This window comes from Mobula hypostoma, chromosome 12, assembly GCF_963921235.1.
Source record: "Mobula hypostoma chromosome 12, sMobHyp1.1, whole genome shotgun sequence".
Lineage (NCBI taxonomy): Eukaryota > Metazoa > Chordata > Chondrichthyes > Myliobatiformes > Myliobatidae > Mobula > Mobula hypostoma.
Window position 1 is genome coordinate 52,285,116 of NC_086108.1, and position 26,843 is coordinate 52,311,958.

General features: G+C 38.1%; 1 protein-coding gene across 9 annotated transcripts in view; it reads left to right on the forward strand.

Annotated features, from left to right (window-relative positions):
- The window catches only part of pde4dip (phosphodiesterase 4D interacting protein), a 440,914-nt gene that overhangs the window by 402,599 nt on the left and 11,472 nt on the right, over nucleotides 1-26,843 (forward strand). For 7 of the 9 annotated variants that reach the window (XM_063064080.1, XM_063064082.1, XM_063064074.1 and 4 more), the window contains 10 exons: nucleotides 2,215-2,349; nucleotides 3,891-4,067; nucleotides 8,154-8,396; nucleotides 11,637-11,768; nucleotides 12,974-13,096; nucleotides 16,392-16,581; nucleotides 17,636-17,757; nucleotides 23,193-23,426; nucleotides 24,623-24,739; nucleotides 26,420-26,646. In XM_063064080.1, coding sequence (XP_062920150.1) covers nucleotides 2,215-2,349; nucleotides 3,891-4,067; nucleotides 8,154-8,396; nucleotides 11,637-11,768; nucleotides 12,974-13,096; nucleotides 16,392-16,581; nucleotides 17,636-17,757; nucleotides 23,193-23,426; nucleotides 24,623-24,739; nucleotides 26,420-26,646 — 1,700 coding nt within the window. The remainder of the gene's footprint in view (nucleotides 1-2,214; nucleotides 2,350-3,890; nucleotides 4,068-8,153; nucleotides 8,397-11,636; nucleotides 11,769-12,973; nucleotides 13,097-16,391; nucleotides 16,582-17,635; nucleotides 17,758-23,192; nucleotides 23,427-24,622; nucleotides 24,740-26,419; nucleotides 26,647-26,843) is intronic. The other 2 variants (XM_063064078.1, XM_063064081.1) reach the window with 2 other exon arrangements.

A 26,843-nucleotide genomic window follows, 5' to 3' on the forward strand; every position in this document is an offset into this window, starting at 1 on the left:
AGCACTCTCTGATTAAATAAATTCCTCCTCATCTCTGTTCTAAAATGATGCCCCTCTATTCTGAGGCTGTGTCCTCTGGTCTTAGACTCTCACATCACAGGAAACATCTTGTCCACATCCACTCTATCAAGGCCTTTCACCATTTGATAGGTTTTAATTAGGTCACCCTTCAACGTTCTAAATTCTAGTGGATACAGGCACAGAGCCATCAAATACTCTTCATATGACAAGCCATTCAATCCTGAAATCATTTTCGTGAACCTCCTTTGAACCTTCTTCAGTCTCAGCACATTTCTAAGTGAAGGGGCCCAAAACTCACAATACTCCAAGTGAGGCCTCAGCAGTGCTTTATAAATTCTTAACATTACATCCTTGCTTTTATATTCTGGTCTTCTTTAAATAAATGCTAACTTTGCACTCGCCTTCCTCACTACAGACTAAACCTGCAAATTAATCTTGGGGAATCCTGCACAAGGACTCCCAACTCCCTTTGTGCGTCAGTTTTTTGTATTTTCTCTCCATTTAGAAAATAATCAGCCATTTCTTTTCTTCTACCAAAGTGCATGACCATACAATTCCCAACACTTTGTACCACCTGCCACTTCTTTGCCCATTCTCCTAATCTGTCTGTCCTTCTGTAGCCTCTCTATTTCTTCAAAGCTACCAGGCACTCCACCTATCTTCATATTGTTTACAAACTTTGCATCAAAGCCTTCAGTTCCATCATCCAAATCATTGACATATAATGTAAAAAGAATCAGTCCCAATACAGACTCCTGTGGAAAACCTTTAGTCACAGGCAGCCAAGTAGAAAAGGCTCCCTTTATTCCCACTCTTTCCCTCCTGCCAATCAGCCACTGCTTTATCCCTGCTAGAATCTTTCATGTAATATCGTGGGCTTGTAGCTTGTTAAGCAGCCTCGTGTGAGGCACCTTGTCAAAGGCCTTCTGAAAATCCAAATACACATCATCAATCAATTTTTCTTTGTATATCGTGCTTGTTGTTTCTTCAAAGAATTCCAATAGATTGGTCAGGCAAGGTTTTCCTTTGAGGAAACCATGCTGACTACAGCCTATTTTATCATGTGCTTTCAAGTACCCTGAGAACTCATCCTTAACAATCGACTCTAACATCTTCCCAACCACTGACGTCAGACTAACTGGCCTATAATTCCCTTTCTTCTGCTTCTCTCCCTACTTGAAATGTTGGGTGACATTTGCAATTTTCCAGTCTTCTGGGAGCATTCCAGAATCCAGTGATTCTTGGAAGATAATTAGTAATGCCTCCACAATCTCTTCAGCTTAATGTTCAAGTAACTTGGCTCGCAATCCTGAGTTTGTTAGCTATGGGTCAGTCAGTAAACCAGACGGAACTTTGTTTGAGCACAAAAATTTTAGGCCGACACTTCAGTGTAGCATTGAAGAAGGTGAGTGTTGTTGGTCTTGGCTAAGATGTTAACACGGGCCCTATCTGCTTTGTAAGGTGGACTTTAAAGATTTCATGGTGCTTCGAAAAAGAACAGGAAAATTATTCCCAGTATTCCTTGTGTTACCAAAACAGATTTTCAGTGCGTTATCATAGCGTTCTCTGCAAACTGACAATTGTGTTAAATTCAGTCACTACATATCTGATGTACTTCATTAGTACTAAAGTCCCTTGAGACACCATGAGTGAGATGATTATATTTGAAAGATTGGCTCTATTTGTCACATGCACATGGAAGCATCAAAACATGCGTTGAAATGTGTTATTTGCATCTAATCAAATAAACGAGGATTGCGCTGGGGCAGCCCACAAGTATCGCCATTCTTACCCCACCAACATAGCATAGCCACAATTTTATGTTGATGGTCCTATGTCACTCTCCTTTCAACCAGAAAAGCCATATTGAAACCCTTAATATTTTAAAAACATCCATGAAATTATGTTTCTCTTTGCATCAGTTTAAGTTTGGTGCAAATAGATTCACAGTAAAATACATCAAGAAACAGCTCATTCACATTTGGTAATCAGGAGGCACCATCCTGACCAGATGATGGTGAGTTGTCTCGAACTGCTATAGCTTGTCTGGTAAAAGTAACCTCACATTGCTTTTGGACAGGGTGTTTATGAATTTGCACTGTCTTTAGTTTGTTTTAGTTTCATGCCAGAAAAATATTTGTACAAGTTTGTGACTTTTTGACATCTCATTACATTAGCATTTACTTTTGTCAGATGATCAAAATCATAGCGAACACCCATCCCAACATTCATCTCTTGCATCTGCTTCTTCATGTGAAAATCAACCAAAGGACAGTGCCAGCATCTCACCCTCACAGCAACCCTGTGACACTGTTAAATCACAAAAAGGTATGGTTAGAAACTGATCGATGCATGGTGCTTTAATTGGAATCTTAAATTGAGTGTGGAGGTTCTAACAAGATAGATTGAGAGTGACGTTTTGTTTTTCCTCTATTAAATGTAGGCAGTGATTTAGTTTCCCAGATTCTGACTGTATTTAGTATTATGCTGGGTTAACTCACTGCTACTAATTGATACCATTTGTTTGCTCAGGATATTGACTGGAAGCATTCAAATACCATGAGTAGCAGTGTGAAGCAGAAGACAGGAAATGGGTACAGTGTTATGTTCCATACACTGAGTTTCGATCCTTATCACACTGGACATTAGAATATGATACCTTAAGGAAAAACATTTCTGTGGAGGCTCTCTAAGTTATTAATCTAAAGTAAAGTTTATGAAAATACCAGGGAAAGTATGTAAACAGAGTTCAATTTATACTGGATGATAGTGGGAGCATTGTAGAAACTTATGGCATTAATGTATTTCCCACAAAGAGAAGGATACTAGACAAGTAGACATTGTTGTTATGCATCATCTAGCACAGTGGTGCCTAAATGTTTGGAACCATTTAGCCGTTTTCAGTGTGCCCAGACCTTTATGGTTGGAGGGCTATGTCCAACAATGAACAATAGACTGTAAGCCAAATTGTTTGCTGTTACCTGCGCAATATTCAGCTGATCATATAAAACTTGGGAGAACAGTGAAGCAGGTCTTAACAAGAGAAGTGAAGCCTGCTTAGATATTAAATAAAAGGCTCTATCCTACGTGGGCCACACCAAGAGCACAAGGCATCCCTCTCCCTTCAGTTAGATTGTGCCTGTGTCTTTCTTCTGCTTCTGATTATTTTCACCTCTCTGAATTAGTGTTCACTTGAGACCCATCATTAATATTGCAGACACAATACATTCAACTTTGCTAATATTTCACAACTTCGTGGAATATGCTCAAGAGCAGATCGACAGAGAATTGAATGCACTTATTACATCCAAGGGGGCTATATGGATCCAGGAACAGATGATTTGCTTTCCATCTTAAATCACTTTGACACTTGCAATGTAGTTAGCCCAGTGCACCCATCCAAAGTGAACCAAAAACACATCAGGAAAAGGAAGGGGTAAAGGTCTATAATGAGTAAGCCAAGATTATTGTCTTTGCTTAGTGTTTGTGCTAAGGAGGAGAAAATCTAGTCAGGCATTCCATTCTAGTAACTCCTGCTATAATAGGATTTCATATGGAATTTGAATGGTGAATTAACATTCATTAACATTCACAACCTTCATCACAAACAAGAGCAAGCAAATGAGTTACACATCAAAGAACTGAGAATATACCAATTATACTTTAGCAACAGTCAGATCCCTCCAGACTTGAAGCGGCAGAAATAATTAAATCACAAATTTGCCAATTCCAAATTTGACCATACTTATACGCAGTAGGAATAGGGCTGTTAAGTATCTCCAGATTTACTGTGTTTATGTTGAAGCGTATGTTTATTTCTATAAAATACTTCATTTTATTTCTATTTTGATTCTGCTGTCCATCTTTAGGTTTGTATTCCAGCAGTGTGCCATCAAGTCTTAATGCCTGTCAGGCTTCATATTGTGCTGACTTCCCTTCTCAGTTTGGAAGCATGCCCTTTGGGCCAGCTTACCTGACACCATCAACATTTTCTCTGGCCGAGGTCCAACAAGAACTTCACATGTTACAAAGACAGCTGGGAGAAAGTGAGAATTTTACCTGATTCTGCTTGGATATCACCAATATAACAGAGCATGTGCAAAACAGCATGATGTGGAATGGTGGGGGTTTAATTGGGGCACTAAAATATGAATGAGCTTTGACTGCCTATTCAACTTACTTTGCTTTTTTTTAAACTCATAAACTATTATTAATTTTCCATTCTCAACAATGTTTAACTTCAAAGTATCTGTCACCAGTCTGTGCAAAGCTAGCTTACACCTGAATTGGTGTAAATGATACAAAGGTCGGGCTGAACACCAAAGTCTGCTTCATGCAACTTATGTTGCGAAGCTTATTCGATAACAATTGTCTTTCTTTACAAATTTGGCTGAATGAGATTCAAGCTTATCCTGAAATTTCTGTTCCCATTAATATTTCTGCAGATGAGTATTTTTCTGGAGTGCAATATTATTCCATTGCTTTTTGATGATGTTCAGTCACCTTCCGTGACCTATTTCTTTGATGCCTTCTTTACATTCAAAGGGACCTTTCCACATTCCCATTTGAAAATGGGTGATAAAGAGAAATTAAATTGTTTCGTATTCCATTGTTCTTTATAAATTGTTCATGCTCGTCTAAACTATGGACCAGTATCTAATTATACTTCCCCAAAGAGGTGTGTGGCAAAGGTTCCTCTATGATGAATTTTGTGTTGGTTCCTGGTCCCATATCAATTAGCTCTTTGAATGGCTATTGATAAATACAATAAGACATTGTATCCTTTTTTTCCCCCAATACTTTCTACAGATCCAACAAAATCATGTTGTAGGCCATTTCCACACTTGCAGGCATGCTTTGGGAGATGTGTTTGCCAGTCCTGTCTATCTTTGACAACACCAGGTCAACAGACAAAGCCTTCATATTCACTAAAGACAAATTTTCTGTATGAAGATTGTCATTAATTTTCCTTTGGAGTTTCTTCAGTATTGTTTCTCTATCACTATTTGGTAGACAGTTCAAAGTATCTGCAATAGGATAATTTCTTCATTCAGACCTATGTCTGTTCTATTCATCCACACAATATCTGTCATGCCCTTGCCTCAAAAGTCAGGTCTTATATAAACCTAGATTTTCCACTCCTGGGCCAGATAAGTCATCTGCTTCAGCCAGTACATTATGAATTTTGTTTAAAGTAAGACAGATACTGTAAACAGGCATCCACCATATCACGTTGTTTAAATGCTCTGTGTGGCACTGTTGTAATGAGGCAGTAGAACAGCCCCACCTTTCTATTCTTAACATGTTCATCATGGGACAAGCAGACTTTGGTCCCAGAAAGACCAACACAACTTTGTTATCAATAACTACTGTGAATGGCCTTCCCAGCTAGAATTGGTGAAATTCTAAATCCAAATATCATTGCCACTGTTCAAGCTTAATTCATTTTTCACTTTCGGCCAGTGTATGTAATTGAACAGGCAATAGACTTACAATGATATGGTGAGTCACTGCCTTTGCTGGAAATATTGAAACCAAGTTGCAATACAAAGTTAGTATTTTAATGTTTTAAGGATTTGTTGATCAAGCTTGAACAAGAAGGAGACCAATATCCTAGTGGGGAAATTTGCTCTTGTCAACAGGAAGTGTTTAAACTAGATTGGCAGGGGGTGGGGCTTGAGAGTGAAGTCAGTGAGTACAGAAGGATATGTACAGCTACCAAAGTATGTAAGCCTAGCAATCAGGATAGCCATGTTTACAGTAAATGGCCAGATAAGTTCACTAGTTTAAACTGCATCTATTGCAATGCACATACACAGCTTAACAGGTAAAGTAGATGAACTGAGGGTATAACTTGCCTCTAGAGACTCAGTTATCATGGCCATAACAGAAAGATGGCCGAGAGAAGGCAGAGCTGGCAGCTTAATGTTCAGGGATTCTGGAATATTGCGAGCTTTGTTACTTTTTTTTTCCAATGAAGTTTGTCAACTTTTAAATATCTAGACCTTTATCTACTAACAAACTCATTGTTCTCCATTTAATGTAGATCACTTCAAGAACTTCTACCTTGTCCGCAATTTTGGTCACTCACCGTAAAAAAAAAATCCCATTTGTTTCATTCACTAATTGTGGAGGGTTCTGCTTTTATTCAAGGCTTCCAATGTAATCAGTCTAGGAAGTGTGGATTGTAAGTTTGTACCGTTGATGGTTGCTGGGCTTGTTATTAGCAACAAATTTTCAAGACACTTTCTATTCAAGTCTGTACCTCAGGCTCGTGGTATTTAATCTCAAGCTTTTCTTGCTCTCCAACCAACATACTGCTTTAGTTACTTGACATCTTTGATGACTTTGCCACTTTTGATGCCTCTACTTTGAGCGCTTTGGTAGCTTAGCAGTTAATGCGACACTATTACAGCTCGGGGCATTTGGATTCAGAATTCAATCTCTGTAAGGATTCTGTACATCCTCCCTGTGGAATACGTGAGTTTTTCTCGGGTGCTCTGGTTTCCCCACCCCACAGTCCAACAATGTACCGGATAGGCTAATTGGTCATTGTAAATTGTCCCATGTTTAGGTTAGGGTTGAATCAGAATTGTTGTGGGTTGCTGGGGCGGCATTGCTTGAAGGGGCAGACGGACCTACTCCGTGCTATGTCACTAAATAAATAAAATAAAAACTTCCTTGTTATCCCACTGTCCTCACTGTTGTAGAGTATTCAGTGTGCTTGTAACTTCTAATGACATTGATTGCGGAGTGTACAGATATATACTTGTGAAGTGTGCGTGAACAGGGAGTTCTTCAACTTTTTACCCACCCTGTGCACAGGATTACGTATGGTGTAACGCATCATAAGCAATGTTCATTTTTACTGCATCCTTGAGAGTCAAAATCTGCTGATATCAATAAGGTACCCTGAACAGCCAGTATCCCCTAACCTTATTATCATAACTTGCAGCAGTCAGGAGGGAAGGTTAATTCTTCCTCTAAAAAAGATCATGGTAAATTGATCAACCCATAGGCTCAGTGGAGAGCCACAGGCAGAATAAGAGCAGCTTTGAGAAGTCACTATAATGTTACTTTCAGAATGTCTTTGTCATGAAGATGGCAATTTAAGTCAAAATTTCAAGGTCTGCAATAGATTTTAAATTTTGTTAGGGCTTCCAAACCAATTCCATGATTGGCAGCATGATCAAAGAGGATTTATTAATCCAAAGAATCCTAGGTATAGTGAAAGAGGGAACTATACATGTCATTTCAACCTTCTGTGGTCTAAATATTAATAGTACTAACTTGTAGCAGAAAATGAAGTAATTGTGTACAAACACAAAAAGGCGTTCTTTAATCTACAGTGATTAAGAGTTCAGTGAGAGTAAGAGTTCGGCACGGACTAGAAGGGCCGAGATGGCCTGTTTCCATGTTGTAATTGTTATATGATGTGATTCTATTCAACATAACATGCTTTAATGTTGGAGATGCAATGCACCCCTTCTTATCCTTCACTGCATGCTTTGAATGCTCCATTTGACTCTAAAAGCTCAGTATGATATACTGTAAACCTAATGTTTTTAACACCAACCGGTTAATCAATGCTGCTTGCTTGCACAATTAAATTACCTAAACGCCTTTGGCATTTCTTAACAGCTTAACACTATTGAGAAAGTGATCCATTAATGTTCTGCAATTCAGCATAAGTGAACAACTGTGCTGATGGGTGATTAATTACAGAGTATTGCATGATTTTGCAGAATGTATTTATGAAAAGGCCATCATTGCTGCCCATGAAGGTGGGTGAAGAGCACACCAAGATTGATAATTATAACATTAGAATGAAATAAGCTGTTTCTTGAAGAGGTGAATGAATCTCAACTTCATAGAAATCCTTCTCCTTGACTCTTCTACTGTTTAATCCTTATTGTACTGACACCAAAGTTATAAACCGGGTCCTCAAATAATTTCAATATTGAATATTGAAAAACTGCATATTCTGCATCGTCAATGCAACTTGGTTGTTTCCAACTGTCTTTGCCCTTAAGTGGTCCTCTGTGTCTCATTAAATGTAAGCTAAATAATTGCTGTTTCTTTTTTTCCTTGCAAAACTGAAATTTCTTCCACTGATAACCACCCCTATGTAGACATGACCTTTTCTGGATCTAGCCCTGATATGTCTTCACGTGCACAACAAGGCGGCTCTTCATCACAATCACAGAATGCACTTCGGCGGCAGTTGAGTGGTGCCAATAATCTGCAGACCCTGATAGCCTCCAATGGTGCCAGCACTGCACTCTGGGGTGCAACTGATCAACCAGTGAGAATGAATACACTTGGAGATGTCTCCTCTGGATCATCAGGATACCAGTCAGGGACAAACATGGCAGGTAAGAAACATTTTTGGCTCTGGCCATTGATCAGAAGCTACATATGCTTAAAGATTACTGTTGACAGCATGAAAATGATCAAAGGAAGATCTGTACTAAGGATCAAAGTTGAATCAATTGCTGCTTTTTAAAATTATATTAATTCCTCTGTATGGTTATGTTGGAAGTGGTTTCTCTGCACTGTGGGAAGGGGGGAAAAAAAGAAACAAGCCAGAATCAAAACAAAATGACTCTGATAAATATGTTTGTGTGTACTTGTATGAGCAATGCTGGAGGAATGAATGATTTTGGTTCTCTGGTTCACATACCTCTTGTCCAGCTGTGCAGAGATATTTTAAGGTAGTAGGACAAGTTGTGTGGGTAGTCTGGAAAAACAAGGTTTGTGGTCCTTCAGCAGGGAAGGCCAAGAGAAGAATGGTTAGAAGAATCTAAAAACATTAAGGATTTCAATAGAGGAAATAAACAGACATTTCCAGTGGCTGTTCGTTTAAAAACCTTTGGTTAAAGTAACTGCTAATAGAACCAGGGGAGACTAGAGGAAAATATTAATATGCAATAAGTTATTAAGATTTTAACATTGTCTTGTAGAACAATCAATGTAGACTGCATCAAAGGAGAACTGAATATGTAGGAGATCTATGGGGAAAACAGAACAGTGGAACAAAAATTGGAATTTTCTTCAACAGGACTGCATGGACACAGTGGGATGAGTGGCATTTATCTGTGTTGTATCATTCTATAATTGATTCATTTCTAGAATTGATAGACTGGTTGCTATAATTAATCAAAAATCTAATTATTAATGTGCCCAGCATAATGGTTGAGCACCAATCAGATGAATGTTAATCTATCTTCAGTAATTTTTAATGTTGTCTGATACCAGCCTTTTGTGGTCCTTTTCAGCTTTCTGTGAAAAAAGGCAATACCAAAATATATTATTCCTTTGGTTAAGACCATTGTGTTCCATATCAAGACAGGCTACTGGTGTTTGAGTGAAACTTGTCTAACTGTTCTGTTAAATATATTCCTGGTTGGGTTTCCATGTAGTCAATCCCATGTTCTATCCCTTCTAATATGCCTGGCTCTTGTAAAGAAGAACTGGAGATGACAAATTTTATCAGCAGTGTTGGGACCTCCCTTAATCAGAGCTCCTGATGTTCACAGTATGTTCCGTCATGGCAATCCCTACCCATGCTCACTTCAACAGCATTGCCTTTGATTTTAATTCAAATTATGTGGCTGTGAGAAGCAAGCATATTTTATATAATAAAAATGTTCATAAGTAACACTTGCTAAAATTATACATGAATGTCCTTCAATTTGATGTTGTTTTTCATTTGCAATCTCAATGTAATCAGAGTTGTCCTCTCTCACCTTTACCATTGCAGTTTCTAAACTATAGTTCATGTGGCATGAACCCTAAACCCCAGCCACTGTGAGAAAGAATTGCAGATTTATTGAAGAGACTTCCCTCCTCCACAACTGAGATGTTCTCCTCCTTTAAAGAAAGGGGCTTCCCTTCCTCCACCATCAACACTGCCCTCACCTTCATCTCTTCCATTTCACACACATCTGCTCTCACCCCATCCTGCCGCCACCACACCAGAGATAGAATGGCTCTTGACCTCACCTACCACCCCTCTAGCCTCTGCTTCCAGCACATAATTCTCCGTAACTTCCACTATCTTCAATGGGATCCCAGCACCAAGAACATCTATCTCTCCCCGCCCGCCCCCCCCCCCACTTCCCACTTTCCGCAGGGATCACTCCCAACATGACTCCTTTGTCTATTCATCCCTCCCCACTGATTTCCCTCCTGGTATACTTATCCTTGCAAGTAGAACAAGTGCTACACCTGCCCCTACATCTCCTCCCTTACCACCATTCAGGGACCTTCCAGGTGAGGCAACACTTCACCTAAGAGTCTGTTGAGGTCATCTATTGTATTCGGTGCTCCCACTGTAGCCTTCTGTATATTGATGAGACCCATCGTAGATTGGGAGACTGGTTTGCTGAGCACCTTCCTCAGTCTGCAACAAAATGCAGGATAGCCCTTCTATTTCAATTCTACTTCCCATTCCCATTTTGACCTGCTGAGTTCCTCTAACATTTCGTGTGTGTTACTGAAGATTTATGGTTTTATTTCTCACTTGCTGCTCTGTAGGTTTGGAAAAGCTACTTTGTTTGAAATGTTAATTGGTGAACATTCCTAATTGGAACTTCAATTCATTTCTCTAATATAAGAGACTTAAAACATAAAGGGAACATTTTGTAATTCCCTAGCTTCCATTGTTTCAACCACCAATAAAAAATGGTACTTGTAATCACTGTCTACAGGAGATTTTCCAGAGCCTGATAATAAGTCTGTGGCATAAAAACAGCATGTTTTTTAATGTAGTGATAATGTAAGAGAAACTGAATTATGTGGGATAATTCTCTCCACTCCTCCATTACTTTACTCATCTGTTTCCCTTGTCAACCCTCACACACCCATCTACCACATTGTCCTGCTACATTGCAACTAAAGTAAAAGCAGAATTTTATCCTGGATTAATGTTACCTATGTGTTTAATGCAAAAGATCACAAATCACATTTTGAAGATAAAGAAAGGACATTTTATCAGCCCATACTCATAATATTAATCCTCTTGCCAACAGTAATAAATAAGACAATAATTTATTAATAACTTGCAGGGCCACATTATGCCAAATTGATTTAGTGCTTTTGTGGTAATGACTTTTAAGTGCTATTTCATTCTCTATTTTTCTGGTATATATAGTGATATCTACAGCTTAAGTTTATAAACATCAGGTTTGATATTGATTTTATTCCACCGTCTACTTAATAAGTCTTTGAATGGCCTAGAGTGCAAAAAAGCTTCTATTTTGCTCCTGAATCTAATATCTTATATCAATGTAAACCGGTGCAACATTGTATAAAGTTACTGGATAGCTACATGTGCTATAACTACACTTCTGTTTCCAAATAGGTGACTTTCTAGAATTCATTAAGTATTCTCCTCCCATTTACATCTCTCCTAAATGTCCATTATTGTTACAGTCATAAGTAATAAATTATTAAATACAGTTTTGAACAGGAAACTGGTGACTGTCCCTCAATATACAAATGTTTGTACATCAAAGCCTTCAGAAGATATGAAGAAACAGAAATTATTAAAATTAAGTTTTTGATAAAATTGCAAATACTCATTACGATTACTTTATCTGTTTTTCATGAAGGTGCAGAGTTATTGGAAGAACACTTTCGGGAAATTCGTGTGATGCGTCAGCGTCTAGAAGAATCTATCCACACAAATGATCAACTCAGGGAGCAGCTTGAAATGCGCCTGGCTACTGCAGCCAAACAAAACAGTAAGACACTCCCAGACACCTTACTTCTGTTGGCTGTGATAATGATGTCAAGTGGAAATTCTGAAATATAGCGATAGGATGGATATATCATGTGATCCAGCAGTACTGCTCCTCTAAGGGTGTTGCAATGATTCCTTTTTTTAATCTATCATATTCTGAGAAGAGGTATCTATCCTTTACATAATATTTACACATTAGTATAACTAACATGGGAGATATACTGTAGCAGAGCGGGGAACTGAATAAGAGTTATGTGTACATGCCCTTTAACTGTAACCAAAGCAACCACGGAGAAGGAAGGCTGGAATACATCAACTGTAATGCTGATATTTTCAGATTCCTCCAGAATATAAGTTCATCGATGTTGTCCAAGAATAACAAAACAAGTAAGTGAAAGGAGAAGTTAAAGTTAGTTTGCACACTGGATGTCTTTTGTTTAATCTTCAGTCTTAGATGAACTGTTGGTCCCTATAGAGAAGTATTGGGAAGAGTAAAACTACCACAAGACTCTAAGCACTGTCCAGCTCCTTTAGGCCAAACTAGGGTGCGTGTAACTGGTTCTCAGTTCATCTCTGAACTTGTATTTTTATCTGTTTCACCTTTTGTTACTTCACTTATTTCTGCCCCTTTTTCATAACCCACTTTGCTATGGTCTTCCAGGTAGATTTCCAAATTTCATTAGTCTCATAAAATCCTGAATGAGGTTGCAGTCAATCTGTCATCCAATTCCCTTTTATCTGCATTTTACCTTCTGGTTACCAATCCCTTAAATTTTTAATTTTCATATTTAAGGCCTTATTTAGCTTCACCCTTATCTCTGTAACTTTCACTGTACCTGAACTTTCTTCCCCACCCACCCCCCAACTCATCATTTTTATTTGCCAACTACCCAGACTCCCGGCTCTGGGATTCCTTACATGTCTCCCCCTTCATCCCCTTTTCCTTCTTTTATATATATGCAGAGCTGGGCTGAGAAGGGGCAAATGGAGTTCAATCCAGAAAAGTGTGACATGATACACTTTGGAATGTCAAACTTGAAGACAGAGGTCAAGACAGCATTAAGTCCTCTTCACTTTAATTATGTTGATAATCATTTTTAAATGAGTGGTTATTTATTTCAGATGCTGATGAATTGGAATCCTTGATAAAGATTTTACACTCTTGACATTATAATGTCTGACCTATTTCTTTTTGTTTTCTTGTAGCTGTTGCACCCACTAACATCTATATCCAAGGACTAGAAATAATGACTCAGTTGTCGGATGAAAACCGAACATTGAGGGATGAGATCCAAACTCTCCAGGGCCGGCTTACTCAAGTTTCCAAAGGTAACGCCCTGACCAGAGACTGAAGACCTTCTTTAAATGAAGAGTTACTGATTATAAAATGAATTATCCCTCACTAAGTTAAAACATACCTTCTATGTCATAGTCATACTTTATTGATCCCGGGGGAAATTGGTTTTCGTTACAGTTGCACCATAAATAATTAAATAGTAATAAAACCATAAATAGTTAAATAGTAATATGTAAATTATGCCAGGAAATAACTCCAGGACCAGCCTATTGGCTCAGGGTGTCTGACCCTCCAAGGAAGGAGTTGTGAAGTTTGATGGCCACAGGCAGGAATGACTTCCTATGACGCTCTGTGTTGCATCTCGGTGGAATGAGTCTCTGGCTGAATGTACTCCTGTGCCCAACCAGTACATTATGTAGTGGATGGGAGACATTGTCCAAGATGGCAGGCAACTTGGACAGCATCCTCTTTTCAGACACCACCGTCAGAGAGTCCAGTTCCATCCCCACAACATCACTGGCCTTACAAATGAGTTTGTTGATTCTGTTGGTGTCTGCTACCTTCAGCCTGCTGCCCCAGCACACAACAGCAAACATGATCGCACTAGCCACCACAGACTCGTAGAACATCCTCAGCATCGTCCGGCAGATGTTAAAGGACCTCAGTCTCCTCAGGAAATAGAGACGGCTCTGACCCTTCTTGTAGACAGCCTCAGTGTTCTTTGACCAGTCCAGTTTATTGTCAATTCGTATCCCCAGGTATTTGTAATCCTCCACCATGTCCGCCCTGACCCCCTGGATGGAAACAGGGGTCACCAGTACCTTAGCTCTCTTCAGGTCTACCACCAGCTCCTTAGCCTTTTTCACATTAAGCTGCAGATAATTCTGCTCACACTATGTGACAAAGTTTCCTACCGTAGCCCTGTACTCAGCCTCATCTCCCTTGCTGATGCATCCAACTATGGCAGAGTCATCAGAAAACTTCTGAAGATGACAAGACTCTGTGCAGTAGTTGAAGTCCGAGGTGTAAATGGTGAAGAGAAAGGGAGACAAGACAGTCCCCTGTGGAGCCCCAGTGCTGCTATCACTTTGTCGGACACACAGTGTTGCAAGCACACGTACTGTGGTCTGCCAGTCAGGTAATCAAGAATCCATGACACCAGGAAAGCATCCCTGGTTTAAGCATTCAAAGAAGAAAGAGTCAGATTCCCAGTTTAACAGGTCAATGAAGGACACAAGTTTGGTGTTTTATGAAGCAGGGAGAGGGTGGTGGTCAGCTTACGTCCTAAATAATGTGGCCTGGGTGATGGGCAATGGTTTCTTAATAACCTTTCCCTTCAGACAACCAGGCTTGCAGTCATACTACTATTTTCATACTACTATTTATTCCTAGATTGAATTTAATGATTATTCTGTGTTTCTGTACTTCAGGCAATTTTAAGGAAGTAGAACAGAAAATGCTGAAAACGTCTGTTGAAAGAGAAACAGTTAATAATTCAGACCAGGCAACTTTCAGAATCTGAGTCAGATTTAATATCACTGACGTATGTTGTGAAATTTGTTTATTCTTTGCGGCAACAGGACAGTGCAATACACATGAATTACTATATGTTGCAATAGGAAATTAAGAAAAATAGTGCAAAAAGGGAATAAAAAGTGAGGTATTATTCATGGGTTCACGGCCCTTTCAGAAATCTGATGTCAAGGGAAAGAAACTGTTCCTAAAACATTGAGTGTATGTCTTTAGACTCCTGTACTTCCTCCTTGATGGTAGCAATGAGAAGGGGGCATGTCTTGGATGATGGGGGTCTTTAATGATGGATGTTGCTTTTTCGAGACATCATCTTTTGAAGGTGTCCACGATGCTGGGGCGGCTAGTGCCCATGATGGAGGTGACTGAGTTCACAACTTTTTGCAGTTTTGTCTGATCCTGTGCAGTGGCCCCTCCATACCAGACAGTGATGAAACAAGATACAATGCTCTCCATGGTACATCTGTAGTAATTTATGAGAGTCTTTGCTAACATAGCAAGTCTCCTCAAACTTCAAATGAAATAAAGCTAATGTTGTGCCTTCTTTGTAATTGCATCAACGTGTTGGACACAGGATAGAGCTTCAGGGATGTTGACATTCAGGAACTTGAAGCTGCTCATCCCTCAATTTATCCTTGACTTGAGCTGTGCCTAGCCGCTAGTCGTGTTTGTAGAGAGTAGAGCAGTAGGCTGAGCACACATCTTTGAGGTGTGTTAGTGTAGATTATAAGCAAGGAGGAGGTGTTATTTCTGATACACACTGACTATGGTCTCCCAGTGACTTATTGTGGCAATAGGCAAATAGCAGCGGGTCTAGGTCCTTGCTTAAGCAGGAGATGATTCTGGCCATGACCAACCACTCAAAGCACTTCTTCACAGTAGATGTGAGCGCTGCTGGGCGATAGTCATTGAGGCACCTCACCTTGCTCTTCATGAGCACTGGTATGATTGATGCCCTTTTCCAACTACAGCAGTGATAGATTGAAGGTGTCCTTGAACACTCCAGCCAGGTGGTTCATCTAACCTGCCAAATGTTTCCAGCATCTTGTTTTAATTTCAGATTTCCAGAATCTGCAGTTAAAAAAAAAAATCAGTCTTGTTGCCTGATCTCCTGGCCCTTCGGGAATCTAGATAACTTCAGATTTGTCGTACCTGGATCTACAGGGGAGCTTGAGAAGTTGAGCAGCTTCATCTCAAGAGCTTAAAGCATCCCTTAGTATGAACTAACACTGTTCAGATAATTTGAATTATCAAACCAATATTGTCCATGTTTTTGTGAATTATCAAATTAATCTGTATATTAGGATAATATATATTATTACAGCTTTCAACAAAATTCTTTTCCTTTACGGCACTCTAAAGCCTATCATATTTGCCAATCAGTTGCTCACACCTCCAAATCTGTTTTTGTTTTGAGTGGTATATATTCTTCTTGTTGCAAAACCATAAACTTCAAAAGCTGGAAATCTAAAATTAAAAAAAAGAAAATGCTAGAAATACTCAAAGCAACGGGGCAAAATCTATAGTAAGAGAAACAGATTGACCCTCAGCATTAACTTGGTTCCCTCTCCACAAATGTTGCCTGACTTATATTTCCAGATTATCTGTTTTTATTTTTCTTTTCTTAAGACTTATGAAGCTTGTTGGAATGTTGTTCCTACCTATTGTCAATCAATAAAAGTTATTTTTATTTAATGATAATAATACTTGTTTTAACTAAAAAATTGACTAAATTGAAGTTTAGCAACTAAAGAAAATTATACTTGTTCTGAAATTTGTTTTATTTTGCCTCTATAGAACAGGTTAAAGAAGTGGAACAAATGAAGGGGACCCTTTTAACAACCAGGGCCAGATACAAACTCCTGGAGACAGAGCTACATCACTGGAAGGAAGAGAACAAGAGGTTGCAAACAGAAGTCAGGGTTAGCCAGCAGAAAGCACAACAACTGAGAGAGGAGCAACAATACAGCCAAACCAAAAATAATAGGTGCTGAGACTGATGTTGTTTTCTGTTTTTACCTGGTTTAGTGGCAGCTTATGCTGTTCATTTAACTTGCCCAGTGACTGCATTACATGGAGTTGGATTTCACTGGACTATCTGTTCCAATCAAATGAGAAAATCAGTAAATGACTGACTAATTCATATGTCAAATGTATGCAGTTAGATGCCACAGTTTATCCAGGGAAAATAAACTTAATATCCACTGTGATGAGTGTCAATCCTCTTGCAACAAATTCTCAGTTCTATTGAATTGACTGAGTCCACCGTGAATGCAAACCCAAAATACAGAATTCATATTGTTAGCAAATTAATTCAAAGATGACAATAATTAGTATGTAGAATACAGATGCAACTTAAGGTTTCAAAGGTTGAAATTGAAAGCTGTTGATGGGGAAAGCACAACATTTTGTTTCTCTTCCAACAGTTGCCTATCTTGGAATATTAAATTCTCAATCTTGATCGCTGTGTAAACAGTTTCCTGCCATGATTATTCAATCATACATTTACTCTATTTCAGTAAGCAGGGCTTATTACTTTTGTGTTTCTGCTCTTACTTTGAATGTTTGGTGTTTGTATTCTTTGAACAAAATCCCCTTCATTGTCCTATCAATACTCTAGCCTCTACTGCCTTGACTGGAGCCTTTCACTGCTGACTGTGATGAAAAAAAAGCAGGGAATGGTTACATTTTAGATTTAATACACACCACAAAATGATATTCCAAGATGGGATACATCATATAAATCAAAATGGTAGTAAGACGGTGTATAATTAAAGCATCTGTAACTGGTATTTTAATGTTATTTACTCCACTGACAATTTGAGGTCATCAGTGTTTTGAAACATAAAGAGCCTGATGTCACAGGCTAAATCTGCAATTGATTTAGACACAAAAGGAAAACATTCCTTTTTTTGCTTTTCATACAAACCAATAAACTGGTTTATTAAGTGTTACTACAGAGAAGCAAAAAAATTTCTAAACTGTGAAACTTAATGTTTGTATTCCTTGTTCTTACATGTTTGATTTCTCCATCCGCCCAGGCTATTACAGGAGATGACCACGTTACAACAGCAACTCAAAGAAAGCCACCAGCTTACTCATTCCCTGGAATCAGAAATTAAAGTGTATGAGAGGATGTATGGAAGAAAGAGAAGTTTCTCTGGTAGGAACTGATCAATTTTAAATGCCATCAAATAAATTTTTCATTTTTTTTTTTAAATGCTGCCTATACTGTCCTAAGTATTATAGTGGACAATTCTGAATTCCTCCACACAATTTTTTTTAAATGTCAGTAGTTTATTTTGACAAATAATATTAATCTGGCCATGTGACTATGGCCACTGATTTACCATATTGCCTGATAATTAACTCTGTTGATGTCAATGGAATAAAATATCAGGTAGGAAGTATTGATAGGACACCATGCCGCTGTCCAATGCATATTTCTGTATCTGTGGTATGTAACCACTACATTTATTTAGTATGTTCACATAGAAAATTAGCATAATCAAACTGATCTATTCTTGTGTCTTGCCAAACATTAATAAGTTCTTAGTGTACAACGTACTTGATTATGATCAATTTGGGAATACATAATGTATTTGGATTATGGTGATTATTAGCAGCAGCATTTTCTTTTGGGAAGCCATTTTAGTACATCGTTAGTATTCTAGTCCAAAATTATATTTCGCAAATTGAACCAAAGAAATATCTGAAAATTTAAGGACAGGAAAACACCCAACTAATTTATCAAGACCAATATTTGTACAGAGTTTACATATTTTCTCCATCACTGCACAGGTTCCCTTTGGATTCTTTGGCCTTTTCCCCCATCCCAAAGCCATGATGGTAGGCTAAATGCCTTTTAATATTGGTTAATGGCAAAAAGAATCGTAGTGAAGTTGATGGCCATGTATGTGCAGAAAGTAGATTACAAAATTACAGGAAAATAAGAGGAGGGTGAAGGAAAAACTTGGGATTGCACCCTGGGTACCTTACTCCTCTGTCACAGTAAGGATAAGACTTTGCCTTAAATTTAAAGATAAAAACAATCTGTCATATACAGATGTAAGCACATTTAAATCAACTCCATGAATATTTTCACTGGTACATTATGCTGTCAAAAGAATATTTGGATTGTATACAGTCCTGATTCAGTACAGCTACTCGGATTTCAACCATTGAAACAAGTGAATGTAAAATGTAGAGAAAACTGCCAAAGTTTTTCACATTTCATTACTGAAGACATACCTTCCATAATCATGTTTTTCTCAAAAGCCCAGTGCACAAGTTAAAGTACTTTTAATCACCCTGAATGGCTAAGTTATTAGAAAAAGTTCACTGGCTTTCTTGAATTGTCAATTATATCAGATGCTGGATACAACCCATTCAAAACTCACACCTGGAAGGCCACTACACCATTCTTTGATACTACAGAGGTTAGCAGTCCATTGAAAATCAACAAATGTCACTTAAACAGGAAAGAATCTCTGTCACGATCATGTTACATTTTTAGTCAGAATGACTAGATTGATAATAAGTCAAAAGCTATGTTAATCTTTATTGCAAGAGCATTTAAGTACAATTGTAGAGATATTTAAGCACCTTTGGTGAGTCTTCATCTGGGAGATTGTATCTAAGATTTGCCTCTCTACTTGCAGGACAAAGGCAGTGAACAAGGTTCATTCCTAGAACGACAAGTTTCTTGTATGAGGAGAAGTTGGTCAATCTGGGCTATACTTTTTGGAGTTTTTATAAGGGAGGTGATTGAATCATACAAAGTACTTAAGGCAGTTATAGTGTAAATGCAAAGAAGTTTCCTTTGCCTTGGGTATTTAGAACTTTAAGTCACAGGAAGTGGCCATTTGGGACAAGGATTAAAAGAAATTTCTTTACCACAAAGGTAATGAATCTTTGGAATTCTCTAAGAGGGTCATGGAAGTGCAGCTAGTCCATGTATTTTTAAGATACTGAGGGAGTTGAGGGAAATTGAATTAGCAGAGAAAAGTGCTGCTTGGATAAAAGATGAACTATGATCCTACGGAATAGCAGTGCAGCCTTGAGGAGACCAAAAGATCACCTCTCACTTTTATGTTCTTAATCCACTTCACATAATACTGTGAATCAAGCTAGCGTTTTTTTTAGATTTGACTAGGATATAAAAGGGCGCCATTTGGCCATCTCTAAGAGCATTCCCATCTATCCCCTTCCCCTACTTATTCCCCTGTAACCTACAATCCCTCACATGCCCATTAATTTAGTACCTCAGTATTTAAGACAAAATTGGATAGATTTTTGCATAGTAGGGGAATTCAGGGTTATGAGGAAAAGGTAGGTAGGTGGACATGAATCCACGCTCAGATCAGTCATGATCTTATTAAATGGCGGAACAGGCTCGACAGACCAGATGGCCTACTCTTGCTCACATTTTCTTATATTCTTAATTTTCTCTGATTCTTCTACCACTTGTCGAGACTGAGGCTACTTTATAGCAACTAATTTATCAAGCTCCAGTTCCGCTGACAAAGCGACAGTGCACTAGTTTATGGGCTATTTGGTTATTGTAAATTAAGTGATGTTAGGTGGGGGAAGAAATAAATGGGATAACGGTTTTGATGGTATTGCTCTGAGAGACTGTGTAGATTCAATGGGCTGAATGGTTTACTTCTATGCTGTAAAAACAAATATGAGCTGGTGTATCCTCTTCTGAGTCCTTTTCTGAGCCATTCTATTGGAGTCTGGCCGGAGGTATTATGGAGGCCTTGCTGAATGACAGATGGAGCTTAGTCCCAAGAAGCCTACAGATTTTGAAACTACAGGTGCAAGTAAATGTTTATGAAAAAAATAAATTGTGAGATAAAGAGAATGGAGCAGAAGATCTCTGTTTCACCATTCAGTAAAATCTTCACAGGTCTAATCTTAGCTGTTGTCTGTTCTTTATAACCTTTTCTTTCAACTGACGCCATCTTTAACTTCAGTTCACTGCAGATGGATCAGCTTTCTTACGGTCTATTTTGCAATGCAATTTTAGGAAAATTGTGAAATATAATCTTCAATGGGTGTAACTGTTTATCTATGCTCTTGCCTTTTCTTCAATGTTACATCAGCCAATTCTGCTTAATACCTTTGTACAATGGCCTTTAAGATACAAATGTCAGACCCAAGTTTCTCCTTCTCTAAACCAAATGTAAAATGCTTTCCATTTTGATCATTCTTCCCATTACACGGTGATCATTAATTCTTTATAAAAAATCAGTCAAGTGTATTATCACCATCTAATATATGAAATTTGTTGAGTTGTAGCAGCATTACATTGCAAAGACATAAAATTCCTATAAATTACAAAATAAAGCAATAATGAGGTATTGTTCACAGGTCCATGGACTGTTCACAAATATGAAGACAGAAGGGAAGAAGTTGTTCCTACATCTTTGAGTGTGGGTTTTCAAGCTTCTGTACCTCCTCCCTGATGATAATAACAAGGAGAGGGCATGTCCTGGGTGATGGGGATCTTTACTGATGACTGCTACCATCTTGAATATGCCCTCAATGGTGGGGAGCGTTGCATTCATGACAAGTTGGTGAATCTACATCCTTCTGGTAATCCTGTGCCTTGGAGCTTTGATACCAGTCAGAATATTCTCCAGCATATATTTATAGAAATTTGCAAGGGTCTTTGGTGACATACCAAATCTTCTCAAACTTCTAATGAAATAGAGCCACTGGCTTGCCTTTTTCATAATTGTATCAATGCTTTGGGCCCAGGACAGATTCTTGGAGATGTTGACACCCTTTCCACTGCTGTCACCTCAAGGATGAATGTTGCATGTTCTCCTGATTTCCCCTCTTGAAATCTATAATCAATTCCTTGGTCTTGCTGATGCTGAGTGAAGTGGCCAGGTTGAAAACAGTCTATTTCGAAACAATAATTTTTCAACAAGTTCTATTTCAAATACACACTTGAACTAATTCTGAAGACTCAGGTTAACAGCATCTATGGAAAGAGAAGCAGACTTAATATTTCAAGTCAAAGAAACTTCACCAGAAAAAATATGGCAACGAGAGAAAATAAGGCAGTTTTAAATTGAGGTAGGATGGGAGGGGATATGATTTTGAGATCTGGAATAAAATTTACTGTTACAGAATTGGTGAAAAAAAAACTTCTTTCAACTTGTGCTTCTTAATGCATGCAGCCCTGTATTACAGAAAATCACAAACTAAACTGCAGTTGGAAAAATATGGTCTGCTGTAATTTCTTGAGAGAACATCATTATTTGATGTATGAAACATGGATAGGAAACTTTAGCAGGATATGGATCAAATGGCGACAGATGGAACCAGTTTAGATGGGGATCTTGCTCAACATGAAGGAATTGAGCCAAAGGGCCTATCACAGTGCTGTATGACTCTATGGCATTTAGCTACCCTTGCAAGTGGCAATTCAATCCAGGTGAGAGACAAAGAAAGCACTGTGAGAGAACAGAAATAGAAAATTCAATGCAAATACGTGAAAAATAGATATTAATCTACAGCATTTCAATTTAGTTACAGAGAAAAAATAGCAAAACTATTCTTAGAAAAAATAGTCCATTTGAAAAAGGCAATTTAGCATTCGTATTAGAAATAAATGGGCCTAGAAATTCCTTTGCATAACTCAAAGATAAATGGTGAAAATCAGCTCAACCTGGATTGAAGTATTATTTTGCCTATTTCTGGGTCTCACCACTTGGGAAATTTGTTTCCTGACTTTTGTCTGATCTTTTTAAGTGGTTTTCCCAAATAACTTGTACTGTTGTGCAATTTGCAAAATTTGTTTCTACTGTGATTTTTTCCCCAACATCACTGCCATGAAAAACAATTACTGTTCACTCACACAACAACAGGATTTTAACTCAGCTTCCTTTCAAACTATTTTAAAGGGCCAACACTCAAATTGTATTGTTTGTCCAGTTACCTGAAAACAGATGTAATCTCAAATTCAGTGTGCACCTCGACTCCTTTGACCATGGTACTCCTAGCTTTCCAACCTGAAGATTATTCCTCCATCCATTGCAGTTTCTTGCCCTCTGCTGCATTAAAGCTATCACCCAAGCTCCATCTTAAGGATAGTAGGCTTTTCCCACAGTGCACAAAGGCAGGTCTTGTAAATGCTTCCCCAGTCTGTGGGCTTTTATAGACAATGCTAATATCTTTACAAGGATGTCAGTGATACTCCTGCCAGATCCACCTTGCTGGAGCTTCGAAGGTATCTGTGCCTCCTGCACAACACGTAATGTTTAGAGCCTGATCTTCTCCTCACCATTATTGTGGTATCTATCCACTCAGCAGCAGCACTACTTAGTAGCTGTAAGAATGTTGCTTCAGTGATGGGTTTTAAAAACTGGCTGAAGAAACAATATCTGAAATCTTAAATGCCAGCACCTGTGACAACTGTTAATATATCAGATAGACAATATTGACACGTGGTATTATACTGTTCCTTTCATTTCAAGATCTTACTTTTTATAAACAGTATTGTGACCTGCTCTAGGTCAAGAATTAGAGGAATAAATAAAGAGTAAATTCATAATTTTAAAATATATCTATTTCCCCTCTCAGTTTATTCTGGAGGTGTTCAACATCATGCTGGTGGGCACCACGCCTTTGACATCAGCGACTTCCTGATGGAAATCAGAAGCCTTCGGATTCAGCTGGAGCACAGTATTCACACCAATGGCTGCCTGCAGAAGCAGCTGAAGGAACAGATGGATGAACATCAACCAGCCAGTCTCAATACCACTCATTTGACCTCATCAGCCAATGAACATATGATCAATAAACAGCTATTCCAGGGTGAGGCCAGTGGATAGATAGAAAGACCTTCCATTTCCCTCCAAAAATACTTTACTTGGAGTTTACCAAGTTTTGGGAATTTTAGACAAGAAATTTATCAAATCTTTCCCCTTTAATTGGTGTTAGTCTGATCATTTTTTACATTTATATTCACAATAGATCACAGCAAAAATCAGAAATATAAAATACTAGTGTGTTCTTAACACCATTGCATTCTTAGCAACTTTAGGCCTAATGCCAGGCTTCCTTGGAGAATATCTGAAAAAAATGCACCTTTTTAATTCACCTGGTTACATATTGTGAACCTTAACTTACTTGCATATGGTGAGAAATGCAAGTTGTATTTTTTAATGGTAAATCTAAAGAACAAAATTTACCATAGTTTATCATCTTTATAATTCTTGGATCTAAATTACTTCTCTCACACAACAATTTAATGCTTGTTATGTAAGAGTTGGAAGTAGAAACTTTTTGCCAATGAACAAACTTCCTCCTTGATCCAGAAATGTTCTGAAGTTTTTTTGAGCATGGAAAGCAGATGTGACTACAAGGAACCAGGCAGAAATAAATAATTTAATTTAATTTAAAATAAAATCTCTTTCCCTTTACAGCTATGGTATTGCTTTGACTTAGCTGTAATCAGTGTGATCTTAAGGCATGCAGGTATCCTAAGTAAATAATATCTTTTCCCTTAGATCTATTATTCAAAAGCTTGCTACTAAGTAGAAATTGCCTGGAAATATTGCAATAACTCTGACACTCTAGATTGCAACAATTTACATTAATTAAATGATTTTTTTATTTCTGAGATTCCAATCAAGTCACCATGGGTTGACACCCTTCAATTGGAGATAGCAGTATATCTCATGACACATTACTGATCTTAATATAGATTAGGGTTGCTAGCATTGCTAGAGGAGCCCTTAGCTTGCCTCATACCAACTGGGCAGAGAGAAACTTGGATAGAAAGATCAAAAACCTGGCCTTCCGGTCTTAAGCAATTAATATGGAGTCAGATGCTCAGGTAAAATGGTTAGAGATCTTATGATCTGATACTTTATCTGCATCATTGTTTTAAAATAATTATTAAGGTTTCTTGTTATGTCAGTTAATAAATAATATTATTGCTGATCCTGTTCTGACAAAAATATATTCACTTGTTTTCTGATGTTTTGTGTTGTTTGTGAACTGTGTAGATTGTGTGCCCTCACCACCTGTTCGAGACACTGGTACGTTTTCGTCTTTTCAAATGCACTCCAAGGCAGCTTCCTCTGTGGTAGATTCTAATGTGGAAGACACATCACAGCAGAATGGTAAGTTTATATCCTCTGATATCCTTTAACATGTCTGTTTCCTCGTCTGTTATTTGCCTGACACCTTGTCTATCAACTATCAGTTTACCTGTTGCATTTTGTCTTTGTCCAATATATGTATCTGTTGTCTCTCTCTCTCACCTCTGTTTAACTCCTGTCCCGCCTGCTTATAACTTTATAGTGATCTATGTGTGCTGTGAGTGTGTCACTTTAGATTTTGATGCTACATTCTTTGTAAACTATCCCACTGATTTTAATTTTACTTGGATTATTTGGTAAATAATTTGTTGCCATGATTTTAAAATCATTCAAATAAGGATACAAGAGAAAAAGTTTTAAGGAATGAATCTGGTTGAGTGGAAAGGGTATCATTGTGAAGACATTATGGAAGCAACGATCCTAATTCAGTTAAATTTACCATAATTGTGGGAAAAAAGACAAGGGTAGTGCAGGAGTAACTCTTCTAAACTGGGCTAAGATGAGGTGTACTGGGGCAAAAGTTATGATTTAGCAAAAGTCAACTAGAAATTGTACCAACACAAAATGCTGAAGGAAATCAGGTCAGAGAGCACCTATGGAGAGGAATGAACAAACAACATAAAAAGAAAGAAAAGGAGAGTATACCTTCCGCTCCTTCCCCTCCCCGCATCTTCTTATTCTGGCTTCTTCCCACTTCCCTTCCAATTCTGATGGAGGGTCTCGGCCCAAAATATCAACTGTTTACTCCCTTCCATAGGTGCTACCTAACCCTGGAACCCACTGCCAGGGGATGTGCTGGAAGCAGGTATAACAGCAATAATTGTGCAAGTTGAGAAAAAGCAAAGAATTAAAGCAAGGTTAATAACTTGCACTTCCATGGAAGCAAATATGACAGCAATAATTAAGAGGCATTTTGACAGACACATGAACAGGCAGGAAATGGAGGAATAAAAAAAACATGTGCAGTTTAAAATGGTGTAATGGATGACACTGACATTCTGGGCTGAAGATCCTACTCCTGTGTTATACTGTTCTAATCTGGACTTAAATGTAGACTGCAGTTAATAAGTTTGATATTGATACCAAAATTGCTAGGGTAGTTGATAATGGGAAAGAAAATTCAGTTATTAGTGGACTAATAGGGTGAGCACAAAGGAAGCAAGTGGAAATTCAAATAAAGAAGATAGTGTATTTCAGAAGGCAAAACAATGCAAGGGCGAACACCTTAAGTTGTCATATACTAAGAAATCTAGAGGAATAGATCACTGAAGGGAGTAGGACTAGTGATTTTTAAAAAAAAACCTGAGTATTTGCCTGTATCAGCCAGAGCACATATGATTATCTAAGTGCAGGAAGATCATGCTATAATTGTTTAAAATAGTAGTTATGTGCCACAGTTCTGATAACTACATAGCAGAGGAGTGATGTGCAGAGGTGATTTTAAGGATGTTACCACCACTTTCTGATGTGCACCTCCACTTTTAGCCTCTGTTTCACAATTGCTAATTGTGACTTCAGCTGCTTAGCTCCATGTTCTGAAATTCATCTAAAGTCATCAACCTTTACACTACTCAAACTACCTATTTTGGCCAAACCCTTCCTAATATCTCTTCCCCTATGTACAACTACCTTTATCTTGCAATGTTTTCCTTTGTTAGAGATGCACTGTGCATTAAAACTCTGGTACCTTTTTCATTTTAGATGTTTATCTCAGTGATTCCTTGAGCCACATCTCCTGTTCCCTAATAGATGACAAGCTTCCTCATGGTTCCTTTGCCAAGAAAAATGGATCTCATGTGATTGGGCACATTGATGACTACAATGCCCTCCAGCAACAGATTATGGAGGGCAGAATGCTGGTTCAAAGGATGGAGTCTATTGTCCAATCCTGTGTCAATGCCGCCTTTTTGGAAATTGATGGATTCAAGGTAACTGGAAAAACAAGAAATTGCTTATCACATTGTTATCCAATACATTGAATTCCTAAGTCATCATTATAATTGCGTATTGAGCACATTTGAGCTGTGTGCTAAAATAGTTAAGTTTAGGCGAAGATGATTTGATACTTCTCAGAGAATAATGGTTCCATAAAGAAAGAAGAACATCAAATCTATGCCTAATGAGT